Raw genomic sequence first — 21166 nt, forward strand, 5'->3', positions numbered from 1 at the left:
ATGGCCTCGCTGTGTGGCCTCAGTTTCTTCAAACACTTTCGAAAGGCGGCATTACTGGAAAATTGTCTTGAAAAGTATTTTATCACCACAACAGATAAGCGCTTTAAAAAAAGGTGCGTTTTGCAGCGTGTGTGTGGGTTATTAATTGCTGCTATGGAAACCATCTGGTTGAGAGAAATGTACAGAAAAATAAACACAAGAGCAGGATCAAATATATATCGACAACACATCTGTCATTCAGTCATCTCTACATGCGATTGTCTTTAAGAAAAACAGCAACAATAAGCCGTATTTTTGTGCCCTTTTTATCTATCGGGGAGGTCACAGAGGACAAAGAAGCAGATAATATCTAGGTTTATGATCTACTATACTGTGATAAATGCTTTTTATGAGGAAAGAACTGCAAATTAGTATGTAAAATCTTACAATGAAGCATGACTGTCTAATTAGAAGACATCTAATTATGTGTCTAACAAGTCTTTTTGGCCTTCTTCTCAGTCAAGTCTTGTCCTTATGGCAACTGACAGACAGTCTGATCAAAGTGGCCTCTGATGCTGCACTCTGTGCCAGCAAAATGTGTCACAAGCAGCTGGGTGGGGTATGCTGCTGAGCTACAATAGCCAACCATATGGAGTGTTAAAACTGAATAAATCCTGCTGCTACCAAGACATGTGAAACACTGTTAATTCTTTCTTATACTGCATGACACGTTATAGCTCACTCAACACTGCCCATGTGCAAAATGCCACCATGAGGTCCAAGGAACAAGGCTTTAAGGTTCTTTTGAGATGAATACAATAAAGCTTTGAATTGTAGGTAGGTAGCAATCATTCATTTTAGAGTGGTAGCAGTAAGATTCACCTGAAGCATCAGAGAGAAATGACTGCTGGGTAGTTTGCTTGGTTCAGAAGGGCCATAAAGTTCATTTACTCCACCTTTACAAAACATACCAAAACCTATTCTTTTCATTAGCTGAGAATTTTCAAGGTGAAAATATGGCAACTATCTCAATAAAAGCAGTTTTAACAAAAGCTGAATGAGAGCTGCTCCATGTTTGCTGTGTCATTTTACATTCATGCATCAATACTGATATATTCAAAGTCCTTTTTGTACCCCCTTTTCCTATGAAGACAATTGCTGTTCTCCTCTTTGCATCGCTGTATATACATCCATCCATCCATCCATCCATCCATCCATCCATCCATCCATCCATCCATCCATCCATCCATCAAAACTGTAAACAAAAACACCCTTTCTCTCACAGCTACTAAATTTGAAATTTGCTTCTCATCTTCCTTCTCTCCCATTCCCTTTTGCTCTCACTCTCTCCTCTCTGCCTCTCATATTATTTCCATCCACCGCTGGTTTCAACCCTCAAATCACCCCTGCTGCCTCCGCACTCAACCAAATCTGTAACGAGCAGTGTGAACAACTTTGCGTTGTTGTGTGCAAACAATTGCATCTGTGCTGTAATTTTGCTGAACTTCCGCTACCTGTGGTTGCAACTGCCAACACAGCCACGAGTGTTTCAGTGATTAAATGAAAGTGATGACGAATATGTTTCTTAATAAACACGTAAACAGTACATGAAAAGTGCAAACTGTGTCTCGGTGAGCTATTTACTGTCTTACAAAAGACTCATTTAATGAACAGGTTCAGCATTTAGTTCAGAGAATGAGTTTTAATGTTCTTGCAGTTTTGAAAAAAAGCCATCTGTTACACATCTCACACCCAAAACAGGAGTTTAATTACTTGAAAAACACATCCCTACTTAAAATTATGGGTTTTGGTGTCGTGGGTTTTTTTTTTAAGCCAACCGATTTGTTTAAAAAAAAAGAAAGAAAGAAACTTGGATCTGTTTAAGTGATGCTTTCCCCCCTTTTTCAGACAATAAAATAGCTGCTGATTTGCAGCCTTTTGGATTGTAAGTACAAGCAGCTGAAGCCCAATATAAGACATGCAGAGTGACACTGGGTGCACTCCCCAGAAGGATCTTTTCCATGGCTAATATATATTGCCAAGCAATCATTTACAGTCATACAATTCACGCTCGTAATTTGGGATTTTAGAGTCCCAAAACAGGCAATTTGTCTGCATGTTTTGGACTGTGAAAGTAAGGCAGAAATTCCAGAGGAAACCCTAACAGACAAAATACTTATAATACACTGTTCTTCAAAACCCAGTTTAATAGAGACAATTTTGGAGGCCAGCTTTCCCATTAAACACTCCTTTTTCCCTCTTCCCAAAGCGAAGTGTCATGAGCGCTGTGTATACTACTGCAGACATACTTTAAAATAATATCAATGGGCTACAACTGAAGGTACTTATTTTCTATTGTAAAAAATAAAGATGTTCACATGGCAAAATGAGGCCGGAGAGCTTAAAAGCTTGTCATTGGCTATTATGCTGGTGTACTGAAGTGGTTTTCTGTGTTTGAGCAGCTCTCAAGAGAGCATCGAGTAAGACTGGAATAAGTGCCCCTCTTACTAAGCTAATAGATTAGATGTTTGTGTGTGTGTGTCCGAGAAAGAGACTGTGGTCATATTTAAATGTGTGTGAAGCACATACACATTATCAAACACAAAGACTTCCCCAGACACGTACAGTCTGTGGTCTGTAGTCCAGACAGAACGACATGTTTAGAACAAGACAGCATCACTTGGAGTGACTCTCAATTAGAGCAGGTACACAAAGGGATGGAGATGTTTTGGGGGGAGGGACACGGCTGAGGTTTTGAGGGCCTTTTGAAGGATGAATAGCGCAATGATAGTGGTGCTTTTTTGTGGGTTAAACATGGTCACATCCTTTTCCAAAGACAGAATGAATAATAATTACAACAGAAGTGATTTCTTTATTTACTTTTTCTTTTATTCTTTTTTCCCCTCATTTCCTCCTGTCCACAGATTGTATCTTACTCAGTTTATGGGTTAGTTTATGTCTCTCAAGTACAAGAAAGTAGAACATATTACTTAGATGAGCACAAAAAAAGAAGTTCTGGTTCCAAATTCTGAATGAACTGATTTGAGATTACTCTGTCAGATGCAAAGTTATGGATCAATCCACCACCAGCGATAGATCAGTTCCAAATAGTCTTACCTACCACTGTTAGAGCAGAGTGATACACTCTTTGCTTTCCCTTTCTAGTAGCAGTAGAGCTACAGTTCAGTGCATGTTTGCTGAAGGCAACAGTGCCATCATTAGCTCATACTAAGCAAAGACACAGTATAGATTTTTCTAAGAATATCCTAATTAAAAAAAAATAATCAAAGATGCTGCTGACGATATAACCAAGAAATGTTTTAGTTATGAAACTTACTGTGCACAAGTCTTGAGACGCCCCTCGTTTTTTAAATATACTTTCCTTCTAAGGAGCCTGACTTGCCTGTAAAATTTTTGTAAAACTTACTTTTAAAGTTTGCACAGTAGTTTTCCAGAGTTTTAGAAAAAATACTAGTAACAGCCTGTTGTAAAAACACATCGTTTGTTGCATTTCTTTAGTTAAATGTATGATAAATGCTAAAGATAACACAATATGATGGGCAGAAATTCTTTTTGTACCAACATTGTGATTCCCAATAAGCTATTACCCAAAAACTTGGCATATTTTAGCATGGTATTCACTGTTTACATAAAAAAATCTGAGGAAACTGGATAAGTGGAGGAGAAAATAAGCAATGGCAGGCCTAAAAATCTATATAAAGCAGATGAACAGTATCTGAAAGTAGTGACCATCAAAAACATGACACAGGACCTGAGAGATGTATCTGGCCTGTCAGTTGCAAAGTTATACAACAACTGGAATGAAAATCAACAGAAACAGGTCTTATGGAGAAATGAATCCAAAGTTGAAATTTTTGGTTCAAGTTGTCATCAGTATACACTGAGGAGATCGAGAGAGAGTTACGACAATGAGTGTTTCAGCAAGACAGTAATCTAAAGACCATTGCCAGTGCAATGAAAAGCATACCTGGATAGAAAAACACAGGACCTCAACATCATTGAAGCAGTGTGGGATCATCTTGACAGGGAACAAAATAAAAGACAGCCAGCGTTCAAAGAAGAGCTTTGAAGCCTGAAGAACTATTCCTGAAGACTACTAAAGAAATTACTCTTTTCTAAGAGAGCTCAGGCTGTGTTGAACAATGAAGGTGGCCTTACTAAATACTGACTTTCAAATGGTGTCTTTGACTTATACACTGTAATTCCTTGCATGTTTGCATGTAAATCACCTTTTCCCCATTTTTCTTTCTGTCTTTTTTTTGTTAACAAAAACAGGTGATTACTCTATAACAAAAAGTTGCTTTAACTGAGTAAAGTAGCTTACCCTGCTACTGATTTGTGAAGAAAGCGCTGGTCCTAGAATACAGAGGAAAACAGCTGGATTTGTAAAAATGCCTCTCATCTATTCTGATCTACCTGGAAAGTAATTCCCCCTTGACCTCCAAAATCTTTTTCATTACCTTTGCAAACATTTCCATTGAAGACACATACATTTCACCCTTTTCCCCTTCATATAGCATTAAACCCATAAGATGCTGAAGCCACAATAATCTGAAAGAGTTTCAGCTGCTTGAACTGTGTGCTCTCTGTGTCATCACATAATGTGTGGGTATGTGTGGGTTGTACTGTATATGCAGTCCTCACTGACTTCTTGTGAAATGCGATAACAAAGGAGACATTCTGTTAAGAGGTTTGATATTCCCTGGTGACATGAGCCACAACAGTGTGTAAAAAGTCTCCAGATTAATTGGACTGTAAAGCTGTTAAAAATAATTAGCCTCCCCCCCCTCCCACCTTATCGTGAGTCTAGTTTCACTCACAAAAGACTGCCCACAGCTCACAGCTATAGTCGTGTCTGGCCTTTGCCTCAAGTCATTCTAAGTATGCTGACATGGGGCAACATTTTCCAGGCTTCTTAACAGCCCAAGTTTTACAATGGGAAAGTATTTTCTACAATAAAAACACTACCACTGGCCATAATGTGTGCATTTATTAAATGACTTTCAGCAGGTTTTTATAATTCCTTCACTGTGAGAACTTTGAGCTTCAAATGTAAGGTAAAAAAACAAACAACAACAATATGAGCTGCAAAATAAAAGCTGTCAAAGAAAGCCTTGCTGTATTGTATGCCACGAAGATCCCTAAGCTGAAGTGGAAATCCTTCAGGGAGTGTGTTCTGTTCACTGCTAGCCTTAATGTGTGAGTCACGCTGGGGTCTCACATTCATGGATCAAACAATGCAAGTCCATTTTTCACCACACCACATGTGCACATAGGCTGTTGGCACATACTTGCAGGACCCCAGGGCCCCAACACTAACCAACCACCCCCTCCATACCCCCCTCCCCTCGCTTGGACTATGCCCGTTTCTGACAACATACCACCCAGCATACCAGTGAATAGGTGGTCAATGCTGGACCAAGGATGCAGTCCCCCACACATCGCATGCAGCTGTTACAAAGTGGACACTTTAGACATGTAACACAACACCTAAAAATGACCTCATTCAGTCTCAACCTGTTAAAGTCAAAGCTGGCACAATTTCTTTAAAAAGGCTGACAGAGAGCCTGACAGTAGTGTCTATAATGCCCAGAAGGCAACGTGCCAACAGCTTCTACCCCTCAACAACCGATGGCCCAGTTGGCAGTGTAGAGTACTTCAAAATTGTGCATGGTTTTGTTAGATTTTGACACAGACATGGTGCATCAAAAGATGAAACTGATACTGTTCAAGGCCAACTGTTCCACTACAGGATGTGTGTGAGGAGTGGAAAAGGGGGTTATGTGTGAGGTTTACAGGATTTGAGCTTGCTTAAACAACCTCGTACTTCTCCTGCAAAAGCTTTTACTGGGAAACAACTGCTGGGTTTGTGCTCACGACTCTTTATCCAGTATATGTGCATCCTTGCATTTGCCCAGATATTTAAAAGAAAATAAATAAAAGCTGGAGTACATGAACATTTGAAGACTCATACAAAAAGACAAAAAAAGACTTTGCATAATCAAAAACAAGACCTCACAAATATGTCACTTATATTTTTTCTTTGTATTATTGCAGGGTCTTTACCTTACAGTATAAAGCACCTTGAGACAACTACTGTTGTGATGTTTTGATGTAAGTAAAATTGAACCGAAATTGAACTTATATGAGACACTGCACTGAGCACTGTATGTTTACAATACACTGTTCTTGCTTCTTTACTTACTGTTAATCTTTCACATGTAAGCCATAATGAGATAAGCCAGTGGTTTTTCTAATGCTTTAGCACCATCTACTGGTCAGCAGTAAAGGTGCACTATAGGCTTTGCACCGACCCAGTCCATCTCAGTTGAAAGTCTTCATACCACAGTTTAAAACTACTATAAATAAGATCAGCTGCAATAACATTTAACATGAAATAACTTGATTAAAACATTTTCTACCAATTCTCAATCATTTAATATTTGTCGTATATATTTATATTCAAACCTCATTTATGTTCTTCATGAAGATCCCCCTTTTACTGATAAGGTAACCCGTGTTCACTTTATTGAAGAAGACCATATGTTGCAGTAGGACGAGCAAAGCTGTAAATAATAAAATCACTGATGTCGTTAGTAACACTTCTGTTTTCCTACAATGATGAGTCTTCACGGATGAAACCCAAGTCCAAGGCAGTTTAACATAACATTTAGCAAAACATTTTGTACACATAAAGAAACAATAACAACAACAACAACAACAACAACAACAATAATAATAATGATAGGAAAGGGGTTTTGCATTGTTTTTACTGTTTCTGTCCAGCACTTTCTCATAGACTACATTCATAAACTTGTCACAATGCCAGCAAAAATGTTCCAGTTGTGCAATGCAGTAGGGTCTATTTTATGCTCAAAAGTAACTTAAACCCAATTTGCATAACAAAACTTGAGAAAAATGCAATCAAATATCCCAGTAATCAATTATTCATTGTCCTCGTAATTATGGGCGTAATAATTCATTCGTTAAGACTCGTGTGTAGTTCTATGTTGTGGACGGTAGGGGTCACTGTTCTCTCAGTTTGGGAAATGTTTGTTTCTCAGGCCAGAAAATGATCCCTTCTTAGATTTCAGTGCAGATTCTCAGTAGCTCTTCTACTGCTAAATTTAAACTCGGAGCTTTTTTCTTTGCCTCAGTAGTAAACTTGTAAACCAACTTTTTTAATGTTTCACACACTCATCAACCACTTGGTTAAGTTGGTAAGTTACATCTTGCTAGTACTGGGTTGTAACTTCTTTGGCTTTCATGATAGCATCACAAAGTTGGTAACACATCCATAATGCACATTTTGAGTTCCACCGCATCCCAGAGGTGCTCTGTTGGATTGAAATCAGGTGACTGTAGAGACCATTTGAGTACAATTCAGTTATTAAATTAAATTTTATTTATACAACAGTCACCTCAAGGCACTTTACATTGCAAAGTAGACCCTACAATAATACATACAGAGAAAAACCCAACAATCACATGACCCCCTATGAGCAAGCACTTTGGCGACAGTGGGAAGGAAAAACTCCCTTTTAACAGGAAGAAACCTCCGGCAGAACCAGGCTCAGGGAGGGGCGGGGCCATCTGCTGCGACCGGTTGGGGTGAGAGAAGGAAAACAGGACAACAGACATGCTGTGGAAGAGACACAGAGGTTAATAACTATAATAAGTATGATTCAGTGCAGAAAAGGTCTATTAACACATAGTGAGTGAGAAAGGTGACTGAAGAAGAAAAACTCAATGCATCATGGGAATCCCCCAGCAGCCTACACCTATTGCAGCACAACTAAAGGAGGGTTCAGGGTCACCTGATCCAGCCCTAACTATATGTTTTAGCAAAAAGGAAAGTTTTAAGCGTAATCTTAAAAGTAGAGATAGTGTCTGTCTCCTGAATCCAAACTGGAAGCTGGTTCAGTGCACAGTGAACTCATGTTCAAGAAACCAGTTTGAGATTATTTCGGCTTTGTGACATAATGCCATCATAAGATGGGTGCAGTGGGGTCATAAAGCGATGGATGTGATCAACAACAGCAGCACTCAGGTACACTGTGATATTTAGACAACCATGCTGCAGCAGAAACCAACACTCATGAGACCAGGCAATGTTTTTGTAGTATTCTGTTCAACTTTGGTGAACCCGTCAAAATTGTAGCATCATTTTCCTGTTCTTAGCTGGCAGGAGTGTCATTCCTTATAATAATAATAAGTATTATAAGGACTATATAAGCTGTATGAGACATACAGTACACATAAAACAAACATTTAAAATTAAGTTTTTATTACAGATTTATTTTTATTTTTCATAGGTAATTCTGGCATATGCCCTTTAGGTTGCAGCTGTAGATTATACCAGAATGTCTGTGCCGTTACCTCATAGCAGACTGTGCTCCGTGGTAAACATCAATCATTAGTGCTTTTTATGAGGATTCTCTGCAAGGTTTGTGTTTTTCAGCTCCATCATTAGCGATATCTGGTTTATGAAAACATTAAGGCAAGAGGAGTTGTTTCCCAACTTGTCCACATCCTGGGAAGTCTGAAAAGACCTCATCACAGCTTGATTTCACTGGAAAACTGCTCTTGAAGGGAGTTGTTGTCGTGCTTCAGGACTATTCCAAATCCTTAGATTAGATTTTAGGAACCAAAGCAGGCTTTTGGCAAGAAATCAAAGCAACTTTTGAGGCACTGCAGTATCTGTTTTCATTTAATGTACAAAGCTATCTTGGTGCAATGAGCCCTAGAAAAGTGGCTTATATATAAGCACTCCACTTTTTCCTGAAGTACCTGCACCTTTATTACCAAGGGAATTTGGTGACATAATTCCCTGGAAAGGATCCTTTCCACTTCTTTCTGGGGTTTACATGAAACTTACCTCATTCCTGGATTTTGACACAACTTTGATGATTCGCTCTGGAGTTGACAGCTTTAGGTGTTTCTAGATCTCAAGAGTACATATATATTAGTGAGCAATGGTTTTAAAAGGTATTTGCTCTGTTTATATGTCTCTTAAGTGGAACTGAACTCTTGAAAGTCATGTTGTGGAAAAGCAGTCTGCATCACTAAGTGAATCCACATGGAGCCACAATGTGGTGAGCAAAACACCCAGCCAGAGCTGACCTGCTGCCCTTCTTTAGAAACCAGCTGACTCTGTGGCAGACAGAAACTGCTGTAGTGATAAGAAGGACCAACTTATTTCATTTAATATATTTACTTTGCTGCATACAGAATGTATATGGAGTTTGACCTTAGATTTTGAGTTTAAATCTATGTGCACATGATTATATTAGAAAACAGGGCAATGACTTGATCTGTTTGAAGGATTATTTATATAAATTATGTTGCGTATTGTTTTAGTTCACTAAAATAAAAATAAAAAGTAGACTTGTGAAAACCAATTGAAATGATTTTGTCAACGTTTGGTTAAAAATTGTTTTGCAACTTGGATGATTAGAAATTCATGGATGTGTTTATTGATATAGCTTGTGACTAAGAGCTTAATTCCCTGTAATTAAATGAAATTTCAATTTATTTTATTTAAAATTACAGTGTAATCATATTTACTTAAAAATATTTAAAGGTAGTTACTGTAGAATAAGGGTATAACAAGTCAGTCGTAGTCGCGGGCTGTATTATAAAGTGTTTTTATTGTAATATCTGTACTGAGCTTGCCTCTAACACATGCCCATCATCATACTAACATATTAATTAAAAGGAGTAAAACAAACATCGAAACTCATAAAAACTAAACAAGATGTTTTAAAAAAAAATTAAAACTAAACTGAAACAAGAAAATCCACTCTCCACTACCTGAAATTAAATTGAATCAAAAATAAAAAGTCAAAATGAAATAGATAAACAAAATACAAAACTATAATAGTGTTACAGTATAGATATTTATAGACTGTGATTTAGGATTTGATACTTTTTAAAATCAATATTTTTAAACTGCATTGAGCCTTGATGTGAGAGACCCAGATCTGACCCTCCTAGCAGTTTAACGTCACGTGTCTTAACATAAAGGGAGCTGGTATCCAATTTTCTAAAAACAGCAAGAAAATAGCAAAGTATCAAAACTGAAAATTGCAAATATAAAGAACCACACCATCACTTTGTTCATCAACGAGTCTGTTGGAAAGCAAGTTTTATTCTTACTTATTCTTTAACATTAGTGTAGTAGCAAGACATACAAGTAATAGTACAATTAGTATAGCACCAAAATCATTTGTTTCTTTTATACAGGCTGCATACATACTGTAGGTACATAGGATTCTTTTAAACATCTTTGGATAAAGCATGGCAAACAAGCACACCGTTTCTCTACTCAGTACCAATGCCCGTTCAATATTTTAGCACACAGTTTGCAATTCAAGTATGAATATTACAAATACACATATATCATAAGTTACAAATCTTAATGGTTATTACAAAAAAAACAAAAAACAGGATTACATTTCTACAAAACTGATAGCACACAGTGCATCAAGTATTCTTTAAATTTCTGATACAGACCTCATAGCACAATTGACCATCATAAAATGAATGACAGCCAAAGGTTTTCTAGCTGCTCACTGACTTTTATTATTTTCAGCCATTCTTTAAATGAAAAGAAGCGGCATTGTCTGAGAGGAAAAGAAAAACAGTCTGCATCTACTGCCTAACTTTGGTTAAAGCTTAACATTAGCGAATCCGCGTGTTCAGTTGGTTGACAGTTGTAATTGCGGTCATGGTAAAAGCCAGATATGATGCATTACGGTAAGTACTGCTCAATGGGAGAGTCCTTCGCACAGTCGCTGGTCTGTTTTATCGGGCAATCTTGCATCTAAAACATTAGCTCTGTTCATAAAAGGACCACAACAGGCGCTATAAGGAGATCCTAGGGAGTCCGCTAGAAAGAGTTGAATCTCTGCCCTATCGAGTCCATTTTCCTTCTCAAGATTAGAGGTAATTCCAGTAGTTCAAAAGCACCTTTTAAAAGATCCTCATTCAAGATTAGTGGTTATATGCTACAAATAGTTGGCTAATACCTATTTTAGCAGACAACGGACAAAACATATCAGACAATGGCTTCTCCGTTGGTAGTAGTCATTGTACCGTCATACAGAACATATCTACAAGTCAATGCAGAATAAATATGTTCAAACATAAATATATTACAACACATATCTCAACCGAGTATGGATGTCTATGAGAGGTAGGGTTTTGCAGGCACCTACAGTAGGCCCAATGGAGGGTGTGAGGTGAGACGCGCACGCATACACACACCCGATACTGTGTCAAGGTGTAACAGACGAGAACTCGTGTGACAAAGAGAAACACCAATAACAATCTAACTATGAAACACACACGCACGCACACACACAAAACAGAAAAAATTGTACTTCAACACCAGGAAATATGGAAATAGTTCAGCTATTTCCTCACAGCACTAGTGTTTACTCTGACAGTCGTGCATCAGTGTCAGTCAGTGGACTGTCTACGCGGGTTTCAGTAGTTTTGTTAAAAATACCTGACAACAGATGACAGCAGACAGACTCACAAAGTACACGACAACGAAAACAAAACGGTATCTGTAGTTATTCTAAAGGCTCCTGATGTTCTCCTAACGTTTGACCTCTGACACGAGGCAGGTCTGGAAGGATATCAGTACTCAGTTGCACGCTGATACGTTTCAGAGTCTTGAGCCGCAAAAACAAAAGAAGCATAAGAATTTCTCATTCCACCGACCCTAAATGTTTGTACATCTCAAACTATGTCATTACTCATGCAAGTGGCCCCTTTCACATTTTTCAGGTTAAAAAATAATGGTTATTTGATTTACACGTTATTCTCATTATTGTGTTGCAAGTGAAAACGCAAATGGGAAAAGGGGCCACCTCCTGAGTAAATCCCAGGATGAGACATAAGTTTAAACAGGAACCTGAACTACTTTCGTTCCATTTCTTTTCCATATGGGAATCATTCCTTCTCATCTGTTGCTGAGAACAAGATTTGTAACACTCTCATATATGTACCAGCCAGTTCCTGTAGCCATCTTTTTTCTTAATCTGTCACAATGTAAAACAATAACACAACTATCCCTTACATACTCTTCCATAGTCTGTGTATAGACCTTCTTTTTAACCACAGTAGGATTGCAAGGACAGCATGTCTCCTTTTATACTATCTTGCTGACTACCATATCAGTTGGATCAGAGCCCAAGTGTTTTGTGTCTTTCTAAGTTTGGAAAAAGTTCCTTATCAGACGAGAGGATATTTCTTTTCCTCCCGTCTTTGTATTTGTTTTCCCAGTGTTTTCAGTCCTGTATCCCGTGTTATGATACAAAAAAATCCATAACAGCGACATGCAAAATAATTTAGTCTCCAAAGCGCATGAGTGCATGACGACGTCTGCACAACTGCTGACTCCTCTTAAGTGTTAGCAGTTTGGGTGAAGTACCTGATGGTGGCCCTGTAGCACCGCACTATATGTAGCGTCCTGTCTGTTCTAGCTGCCGTTTGGGAATTGAGGATATTACTGTGGGATAATAATTGTTAAATGGTCCCCCTCTGACACTCACAGATGACTGCAGGATCAAATCTCTCTTATTGCCGGTATCTTATTCCAGACAGATTTAGGTGGTTTGGTCTCTGCACAGCTCTCAGTGGACTTGAAGAAGTAGGCCGTTGTGAGCCTGGGGAATGCACTTCCCACAGAAACCACCACAGCGGCCGTAGATTCTTGTCCCATCCTACAGACAGAGACAAATGAGAGAGGAAAAAGTGGGCAAAGGGCAGAGAATGAAATCTTCATAAATGTCATGAAGGGATTCCTGCTCAGTGAATCACATTGATGACACTTCAGAACTACAGTCTCACTCCACAACTGGAGTGATCCAGCATGAGGCTCAGTCCACCCCAGCAAAATGAAAACAGTGATCCATTACTTAAAATACACCCAGCATGACCCACACTAAAGGCAAGCATTATAAGAGTTCACTTAGAACGTTTTGTTTTTACCTCCGATCTGTGGACTTTGACTGAAACATAGTTGCCCTGAGATGTCCACTTGGTGGCCTGAGCCACTTTGAAGCCAGTGCCAATTAGATTGATGCTGAACTGGCCCTGAAAACACAAAAGAGATTTATTTCATAGAAGTTCTCTAACAGGTAAGGTAAAATAATATAAAACACACAACCAAAAAAGCAAAACTGTCTTTCTTTTTTTCCACTAACCTGTGGACATTTGGCTGCACTATAACAATCCCCCGCTGTACCAAAGGGCACTGGTTGACCAAGAGGTGTCTGGGAAAACCGGAGGTCTGTGACTGGTAAACAGATACGAAAGACACTGATTTAGAGTCACAGTGACCACAAGCAGAAAAAAAAATTGACTGAAAACATCTGTGCAAAGGAAGGTAACCACATGGCTGTAGAGTATCAACAACTAAGATTTTACTTTCTGCAAGAAGATATTTTCCAGCATCTTTTCCTCCTATAGTGAATTTGCTTAAATCTAAAACCAAATTAGCAAAATCCTACTTTTTAAAACACATTTACCTATAAGAAATCTTTATGTTACATTTTCTAATTGTTTACTGAAATTCAAATACTGTTTGACTGCATGCAAGTAACGTTTACAATATTGCAAAAGGCACACCACATTAGCACCTCTTCATATTCTGCCCCTCATCTTGAACTCATTATTTCTCCTCGGCTCTCTTTAAACCACCTGAAAACTAAATGAGTGCTGCGCAGACGGGGTGTGGGAACATGTGCTGTAAGGACCCAGATGAGATGAAGGAAACGGGAGGATGATGGCGTAGGTACTAATCCAGCTTCTCAAGCATGCAAACTCATGCAGACACATCTTGTGTTTACCTGTTTTTATTGCAATAACGCCTTTCTTTAGATATTCCTATAGCTAATTAAAAGCGGAACGTCTAATCCTACCCATTACTTTTATTCTCACCATAACCTAATTCTAAATTTAACCTAGTAGCTAAGGTTTAGCAATCAAACAGCCACTCAAACTTGCACAGTCCTGCAATTTGGCTCCAACAAATCTGCCTGAAACCACAAGTATAATTGTGTCTCAGCTTTTGGGCCCTGAGAATATAATAAAACACACACTAACACACACCCACACACACGCAAAGACAAAAGAAAAACAAAAAAAAACAGCACAGTAATCTACATTGTTTCATATAATCAAAAGCATACTTGGACAAAATAGGGCAGGTGGAGCTGTGTGGAAAAATGAGCAGAGGAATATGGCCTGAAGATGTGCATGTGTGCACATTGTAATTGTATGATTGCTTGCATGCAAGCGTGAGGACATGTTTTATTTCTGATGCAAAAGGATGGATGGGTGCTGACGGGCACGGTTTCAAGTCCTCGCCCAGTGACGCGAACACACAGTGCTGAAATCTCATTATTTTGATTTGGGAGGAGAGAGAGCGTGGGGCAAGGCTGACTTTCATTTGGACTGGGTTCTGAATGTGGCATTAGCGCTTTGGAGTGAGGCGTGTGAGGGTTAAAAAAACACCCTTGTGTGGTCTCGATACAGTGCACGGCGTAAGGCAATCGTGAAGTAATTACTCACTTGTTATCCTCAGGGAGTTTAGGTCCAGACGAACTTTGTGGAAGAGTGTGTATCCCGCTGCTGAGTAGTCATTCCTACACTCACAGTCCTGTTTTCGGCTGCCGTTATACGGGCATTGAAATGGGTTCAGCAACCTGTGCGTTTAAAGAAATACGGGAACTCAGTGCAAACAGCACAATAACCATATTTCACACATTACGTAACCATACAGCGAGTTATCTCCACATCATACGCACCTGTGGCCATACACCTCGGAGTAGTTATCGGTCTGACCGCTGCGCAAGGTCACATACTCCTTGGGGAAATCAGTCTGCATCTCAGCACAGTAAATCTAGGAGCAAACACGTTGAGGCAAAGGATGAGATCCCATGAGTTTGCTGCTGCTGCTGCTGCTGCTGCTTGAATCATGGCGTGTGCCGGAGTAATTCTGACAGAACATACACACCTGTAGGATCCGGGATTTGACTTTGAGATAGTATTCGCCATCTATCCTCACGCCCTGTCTCATCTGGACCTCTCGGCACGTACTGAACAACTGGCCTGGGAGAGGGAGTGAGGAAAACGAGCTTTCAGTGCAACAGTGGGAGCTGTTGACAGCTTTTAAAAGCTGGAGTATTTAGCCTTCATTTTAAAACTTAGTTCATAAATCTTTTGTCATTTTGTCAGTTTTGAAAGCTAAAAAAAACTAAGCACTTCTCCCTAAAGCGGATTGTGACTTGGATCTATTCTTCCCAAGCTAGAGGTGTTGTAATAGTCTTGTTTGTGTTGCAGAGCTCATATCGAGCTGATTAGCTAGTTAAGATTAATACTTGACCAGAGAACTGGCTGTCCAGTATATCCTTTCAATTTCATCAGTGCCTGACTTGGCAGAATCTAAGTCAGGAATGATTAACCCTGTGAACTTTGGCTTGCTGTTTTACAGCACTTTCCAAATCCACAATAATGCCTGGCTCAGCTGAAGCCCTTGAGGCATTCTGACAGACTGTCCATTTCACAATTTGCAGAAAACTGCTGACTGTCTGTTTATTGTTTCTCTAAGTGATCACTCCAAGAAGCTTTAAGTAGTTTATTGTGTAAAAACAAAGCACAACACAGAGTTTTTAGAATCAGATATGGTTGTTTCCACATAAAGCACCGACAGTGACCATTACATTTTACCACTCACATTCTCTTTCCTGACATGCAGCCTGAGACTCAGGTCTCTCTGACAGACGACAGAGTTTGGATGTTTGGCCTTTTGAGGTCACGCACTCCACTCTGCGCTCCATCACTCCTGCCCCACAGGTCTGCGAGCACTGGTAAAAACACACACATACACAAACTCATTCTCTCACAAAGTCAAAAAGGCTCCAGTCCAAATCCACAAATGAGATTTATTAAAAATCCACAAGTCATCAAAATGTATTGTTAAACTGTGATTAGCTGAGGAGGATTTCTTGCTGTCTAACAAGCCTTTTCTGACTCACCTTGCTCCACGGGCCAACTTTCCAGTAGGACATGTGAGGGCATTCCGTGAGGAGGCACGGCCGGGTGCCAGGAGGGCGAGGCTCAGGACAATTCGTGCCGGCAAAGGAGGACTGAGTGTACACACCCTGAGCGGGAGAGGTGGGCATCAGGGAGCAGGAGACAATACGCTGCTGGTAGCCAACACCGCAGCTGGCAGAGCACTAAGCCACACGAAAATACACACAGTGGGTTAAAAGCACTGGCTTTAGAAGAAGCTTTTGTGCAGTAGAACGGGGCCTCATTGGCACTGCTGATGAGAATTTATGACCTTGCTCGTTTAAAAGCCTTCCCCATTTTAATGAGCCCGATTCTACTGAAATGCAGACGTTTTGAAGCAATTAGTTGATTACGATGAAAATTAAATTAGCAGAAGATGTCAAACGTTTTCGTGTTTTATTTAATGAACAATTTGAAACGTATCATACAAATAAATGCCAAATTTTCATCAGCATCTTGTGAGCTTTTTTTGTACATACGCAGCATATCTCTCTATGACTATTAGAATATTTGTATGTGAGAAACAAGAAGACAGCTCTAAATAGACACAGTTTCTCCTTTCTATCTAATTTTCAAGTTAACACCTTTTCGGTTCAGACAGTTGTTTGAAAAAAGAAAAAGATGAGACAAAGTTCCTTCAGTCTTAAGCACTAAATTATTTCTTTCCATTTTAGAGAAATTTATGAATTATTTGATACCAATACTGAAACTTATTCCTTATATTTTTTATGTTCTTACCATTGACCATTCTCCTGTTATCCACATGTAGTGACAAGGAGCTTCTTTGCAGGGCTGGAGCAATGGAGGTCGGGCTAATGGATCACAGTAATCATCCTGAGCAGGTGTGATTCCTGGCTCCATGCACACCACTTTCCTGCTTCTCACGCCTTCTCCGCATGTTGCATTACACTGAAAAAAAAAATCACACACAGGGTTGGTGAGTCTACAGAAGCGCGCGGGGGGGGGGGGCATCCCTTTAGGCCTCCAGATGACAATAAATGCACATCCCTATTAAAAGTTTACACAAATGGAGGAAAGTGTTGAGTAACGACTGGAACACTAACACAATGCCAAACGTGCTCTTGACAATGTTAGTGTTAAAGATATAAGTTAAAACAGGTTTCAGTAATGGCTTAAAAGTCATAAAATGGATCGGGATTTGAAAATTCATGTGTTTTTCTTTTCACTTTCTTTATATTTCATAAGAACAGAGAGGATTTCAGCGGCACACTGTGAAAGAAAGAAGGTTCAAAGTTTTCGCAGCAGCACAGACAGAGATCTAAACACTGCAAAGATTCAAGCAGTGCTATGTCCCTACAGGATGTCCCTTTTTTTTAATGCCTCGCTTTGAGGACAAAGCACGTCACATTAAAGAAAGATGAGCCAGGAAGAAAACAGTCTGCTAGCGTGACACAGAGCAGTGCCGTTCAGTAGCACAGAAGGGGCGATGGCCATCAGTACTCTGAAGTTTGGATATCATTGATTTGTATCATATTTAGTTGTGATGGTTAACGCTAAAGCCCTCGCGACCGATGCGAGAGATAAAGGGTGTATGCAGGATGCCCATCTAATGGTGCAGAGAGACAGAGTTAGCGACAAAGTGGAGATTGCAGCCAATAAAAGCCTTAATAAGATGCTTAAACATCTGAACATCTGTTTCACACTTGGAGAGCGAGCAAAGGAAATAGGTCGTCACAGATAGGAAGAAAGAGAATAAACAAGTTACTTACTTCTTTCCATTCATCAGCGACCCAAGTGTAACGTGTGCACTCTGCAGTTTGGCACGGTCGCGCAGTAGGAGGACGCACGCGAGCGTCACACAGATCCTCGAGGACTCGTCCCGTACTTTTTAGCCTGCAGTAAACATCGCGGTTCTGAACTCCGACCCCACAGGTGACAGAACACTAGTAAAACACACAGAAAACACACATCTTATTTCAAAAACATGGCAAGAAGTGGGAAATGACGCTAAAGGAAGCTTATTTTTCTCCGGCAGCAATAAGGCTATAAATGCAAAGTATTCATTTTTGTGGCTTTTTAAACTCAGTTCTGTTGTAGAGCTGACCTTAAAGGGGCACTAAGCTGATGTCACACAGTCTTAAAAGCTTAAAAAAGAAGGCAACTGAACTTCTTTAAGTCCGTAAAGATGTTTCGCCTCTTTGGCTTCTTTGGTTCTTAAAACAAATGGTGGAGAGTTCCAAGCATTTAACCTCTAGTGGGGGCTGTCCACTTTGGAGGTGGTGCTGAGGGTCGCTGACCCACTATTGATCCTGTGTGTCATCAGATGAGCCAAAGTCTGATGAAAGGGGTCATTACCATCACAGGGGGTTACGGGTGAAACCACTGTGTGACCTTGCCCCACCCTATCACACGATCTGTTGAGGTCATCTGAGGTAAGATGTGAGTGGAGGCTAAAGATTTCAAAGATTTCTCTGATTTGATGAAGGTCCAGTTGGGTCAGCCATATCTTCTAAGAGCTCCTTTTCTTGATTTTTCAAACTCTTAAGACTACCATGACCTGGATGACTGAAGACCTAGACAGACACACTGATTTTACACATTAAATCCAATTTCCTTGACATGAGAAAACAGCTGTACAACACATTTCGTTATTAACCTTGATTTTGTCATTGGAGGTATGTTGCCCTGGAATTTAGACTTAAAATTGTATGTGAGTACGGTTTAGAACAAGTCGCTATTTAGGAGTTCTGGGGGTCAGTAGTAAGAACTGACAGTTGAGTTGCATTTTAGGACCATATGATGCTTCTTATATCTCTAAATCATGGACCTACCTATTTAAATTTAGACTATATAATGTCTGCTCAGCAGCAGCTGCTACAAGGAGCAGTTACAAGATAATGGTTTATTGAATTTGCCCTTATTTTCTGAGATGCTTATGTATTGCATACTACCATTTTAACAAATATGCTAAGAAAAGATGTGTTAACAGAGTAATTTAAGTGAGACAGCAAAATCCATCTTATAATTCTGTTGGTTTTTCTCTCCTAAGTTTCATAGGCTTCTCACAGGCGATATTTTTATAATGTTTGTTTGGTCTGCCGAGTTAAGATATGCTGCTTTGATGCTCCGGTTCAATGCACTTCATGAATCCAGAAATGGGTTTGTTCCTATTCTGTGAGCTGTGTATCTGGGATCACACAAAGATCTATCTCAGACATCTCTTTGATGTTCTTTGAGAAGCATGCCTGCATACTAAGGTAGCGCTCTGTAAGATTTGAGCTGACCACGCTGATTTCTCAGCTTGCCCGCCACACATTACACATTCGTAAAAATCAGCATACGATCCAGAAAGTATCAAATTCCTGAAAATTACAGATCAATTTATGGCGTTCTTTTCTTTGCTGCAACTTCTGTTATCATTGCAGAGTTTATCCTTGGATGTGAAGGTTCAACTCTTTGAGTTTGGAGAAAGAACAAAAAGCACTGCAGGAAATCTGACCTTCAAATCAAAATATGCCTTTAAAAAGCAAAAAAAAAAAAAAAAAAAAAAAACTTGCATCAAGCATGAAAATAGAACCTGCTGTTCAAGTGATTCTAGTTGCTGTTAAGTGATACAGCATAACCCAACTTTAAAAAGTGTGCGCTCTTTAATAACAGTGTTTAGTAAGCAGTTTAAAGGGTCAGTTCATTTCATTTAAAAAGGCATTTTTCCTGTACTTTAAAGCATCGTATAGTGGAATTAAATGAAACTTGTTCTTTATCATTTTTTTAAGTAAACATATATTTTAACATATAAACAAAATCATTCACCTTCACTTTATTAAAACAAAATAATTCAATAATTTCTGAGAAACATGCAATTAAAATATAAAATTAAAATAAGACAACCAAATAAATAAGAAACTGAATCATCCTTTCAACTTCACTTTACAATAAACATGTGTAACATGGTATTTCGAATAGCAAGTGGAGAGAATTCTGTCCTTGAAGACCAATCCAATTCCCAATGGGAAGCACCCCCTCCTCTCCCCAGCTCCTCTAATATATTGTCTATTAGATTCGCAGTCAGAGGTGACTGAGAGTGCTGGGTAGCTTCAGAATAACTCAGGCACTGGGTGCTGAGGTTTCAAAGTTGTCACATGCACGGACATTAAGATATAAAACATGTCTTTATGCTCTAGTTGAGGATTTCATGGTTGCTGGTGGTATGTGGAGGAAGATGATTGCTTCCAGACACCAGCGAGAGAAAAAGTGAGAGGGGAGGAGGAAAGGCTCAAAGAGTGGGGAGTGGCAGGAGTCTTGTGAAGGGGGAGCAAATGTAAGCCTTGCAGGACCTTTGGGGATTTTACATTTACATTTTATACTTTCCAAGCATGCATGAGAGGCTTTTCATGAACTGCTATGATAGTATGCAGTGTCCAAGTCACCAATTAGTACAGAAACCTCCTGTAATTCAGATATTTATCCCCTTCCCACCCTGTTTGCATGCGCATGCACAACAAACTTGGCTGCATCAGCTGCCATGTTTATCACTTTTCATTTTGACAGATTTACATGGTCAGTGTGTGGTCTGACAAAAAGCTTTCATAGAAGAACTCCATAAAACTGTACTCTAAGATAGGATTTTTAAAATGTTCCCTGAATATTTGAAACCACAAATACAAATGTTACACTAAGTGTGCTATAGTAGTGCACAAAAGTCTCGTGTCAGTCCTCATTTCTTTATATCTTCCAAGAAGCCAGACTTTCTTGTCATTTTTAAAGTGGTCTTGAGCAACAGTTCTTCAGGCTTTTTGAATGTTTTCAAAGTTTTTCTTTGGACACTGACTGCGTTTTGCACTTTAGTCCAGTCCTTGTGCCTGTCCATTTACAGAGCATTTGGTTTTTGTTTATTGAACCATTTAACACTGACCTATGAATAGATCAAGAATAAAAAGGCACCTAACTCAAGGGATGAACCACTTTTGTGTCTATGCATAACAGAAACCTAAACTAAGAACCAATTTGAAATAGCATCTTTAGAGCTATTAACTCAAACTTTGACATATCTTGGTATGCTGTCCAATTTGTCTTTAAAAAAACTGAGGAAAGTTGACATGTGGAGGTCAAAAGATGA

At 39.3% G+C, this 21166-nt stretch overlaps 1 protein-coding gene across 2 annotated transcripts in view; it reads right to left on the bottom strand.

The window, feature by feature from the left end:
- Positions 1–10130: 10130 nt before the first annotated feature.
- LOC116332645 (A disintegrin and metalloproteinase with thrombospondin motifs 20) overlaps positions 10131–21166 on the bottom strand; it is a 75738-nt gene continuing 64702 nt past the window's right edge. For both annotated transcript variants that reach the window (XM_039614886.1, XM_039614885.1), the window contains 10 exons: positions 17820–17993; positions 16828–16998; positions 16053–16253; positions 15752–15881; positions 15032–15126; positions 14823–14917; positions 14587–14720; positions 13218–13309; positions 13003–13107; positions 10131–12734 (listed from right to left, as the gene is read on the bottom strand). In XM_039614886.1, the coding sequence (XP_039470820.1) occupies positions 12645–12734; positions 13003–13107; positions 13218–13309; positions 14587–14720; positions 14823–14917; positions 15032–15126; positions 15752–15881; positions 16053–16253; positions 16828–16998; positions 17820–17993 (1287 nt within the window). In that variant the 3' untranslated portion in view covers positions 10131–12644. The remainder of the gene's footprint in view (positions 12735–13002; positions 13108–13217; positions 13310–14586; positions 14721–14822; positions 14918–15031; positions 15127–15751; positions 15882–16052; positions 16254–16827; positions 16999–17819; positions 17994–21166) is intronic.

This window comes from Oreochromis aureus, linkage group 7 (genome assembly GCF_013358895.1).
Source record: "Oreochromis aureus strain Israel breed Guangdong linkage group 7, ZZ_aureus, whole genome shotgun sequence".
In the NCBI taxonomy this organism is placed as follows: Eukaryota; Metazoa; Chordata; class Actinopteri; order Cichliformes; family Cichlidae; genus Oreochromis; species Oreochromis aureus.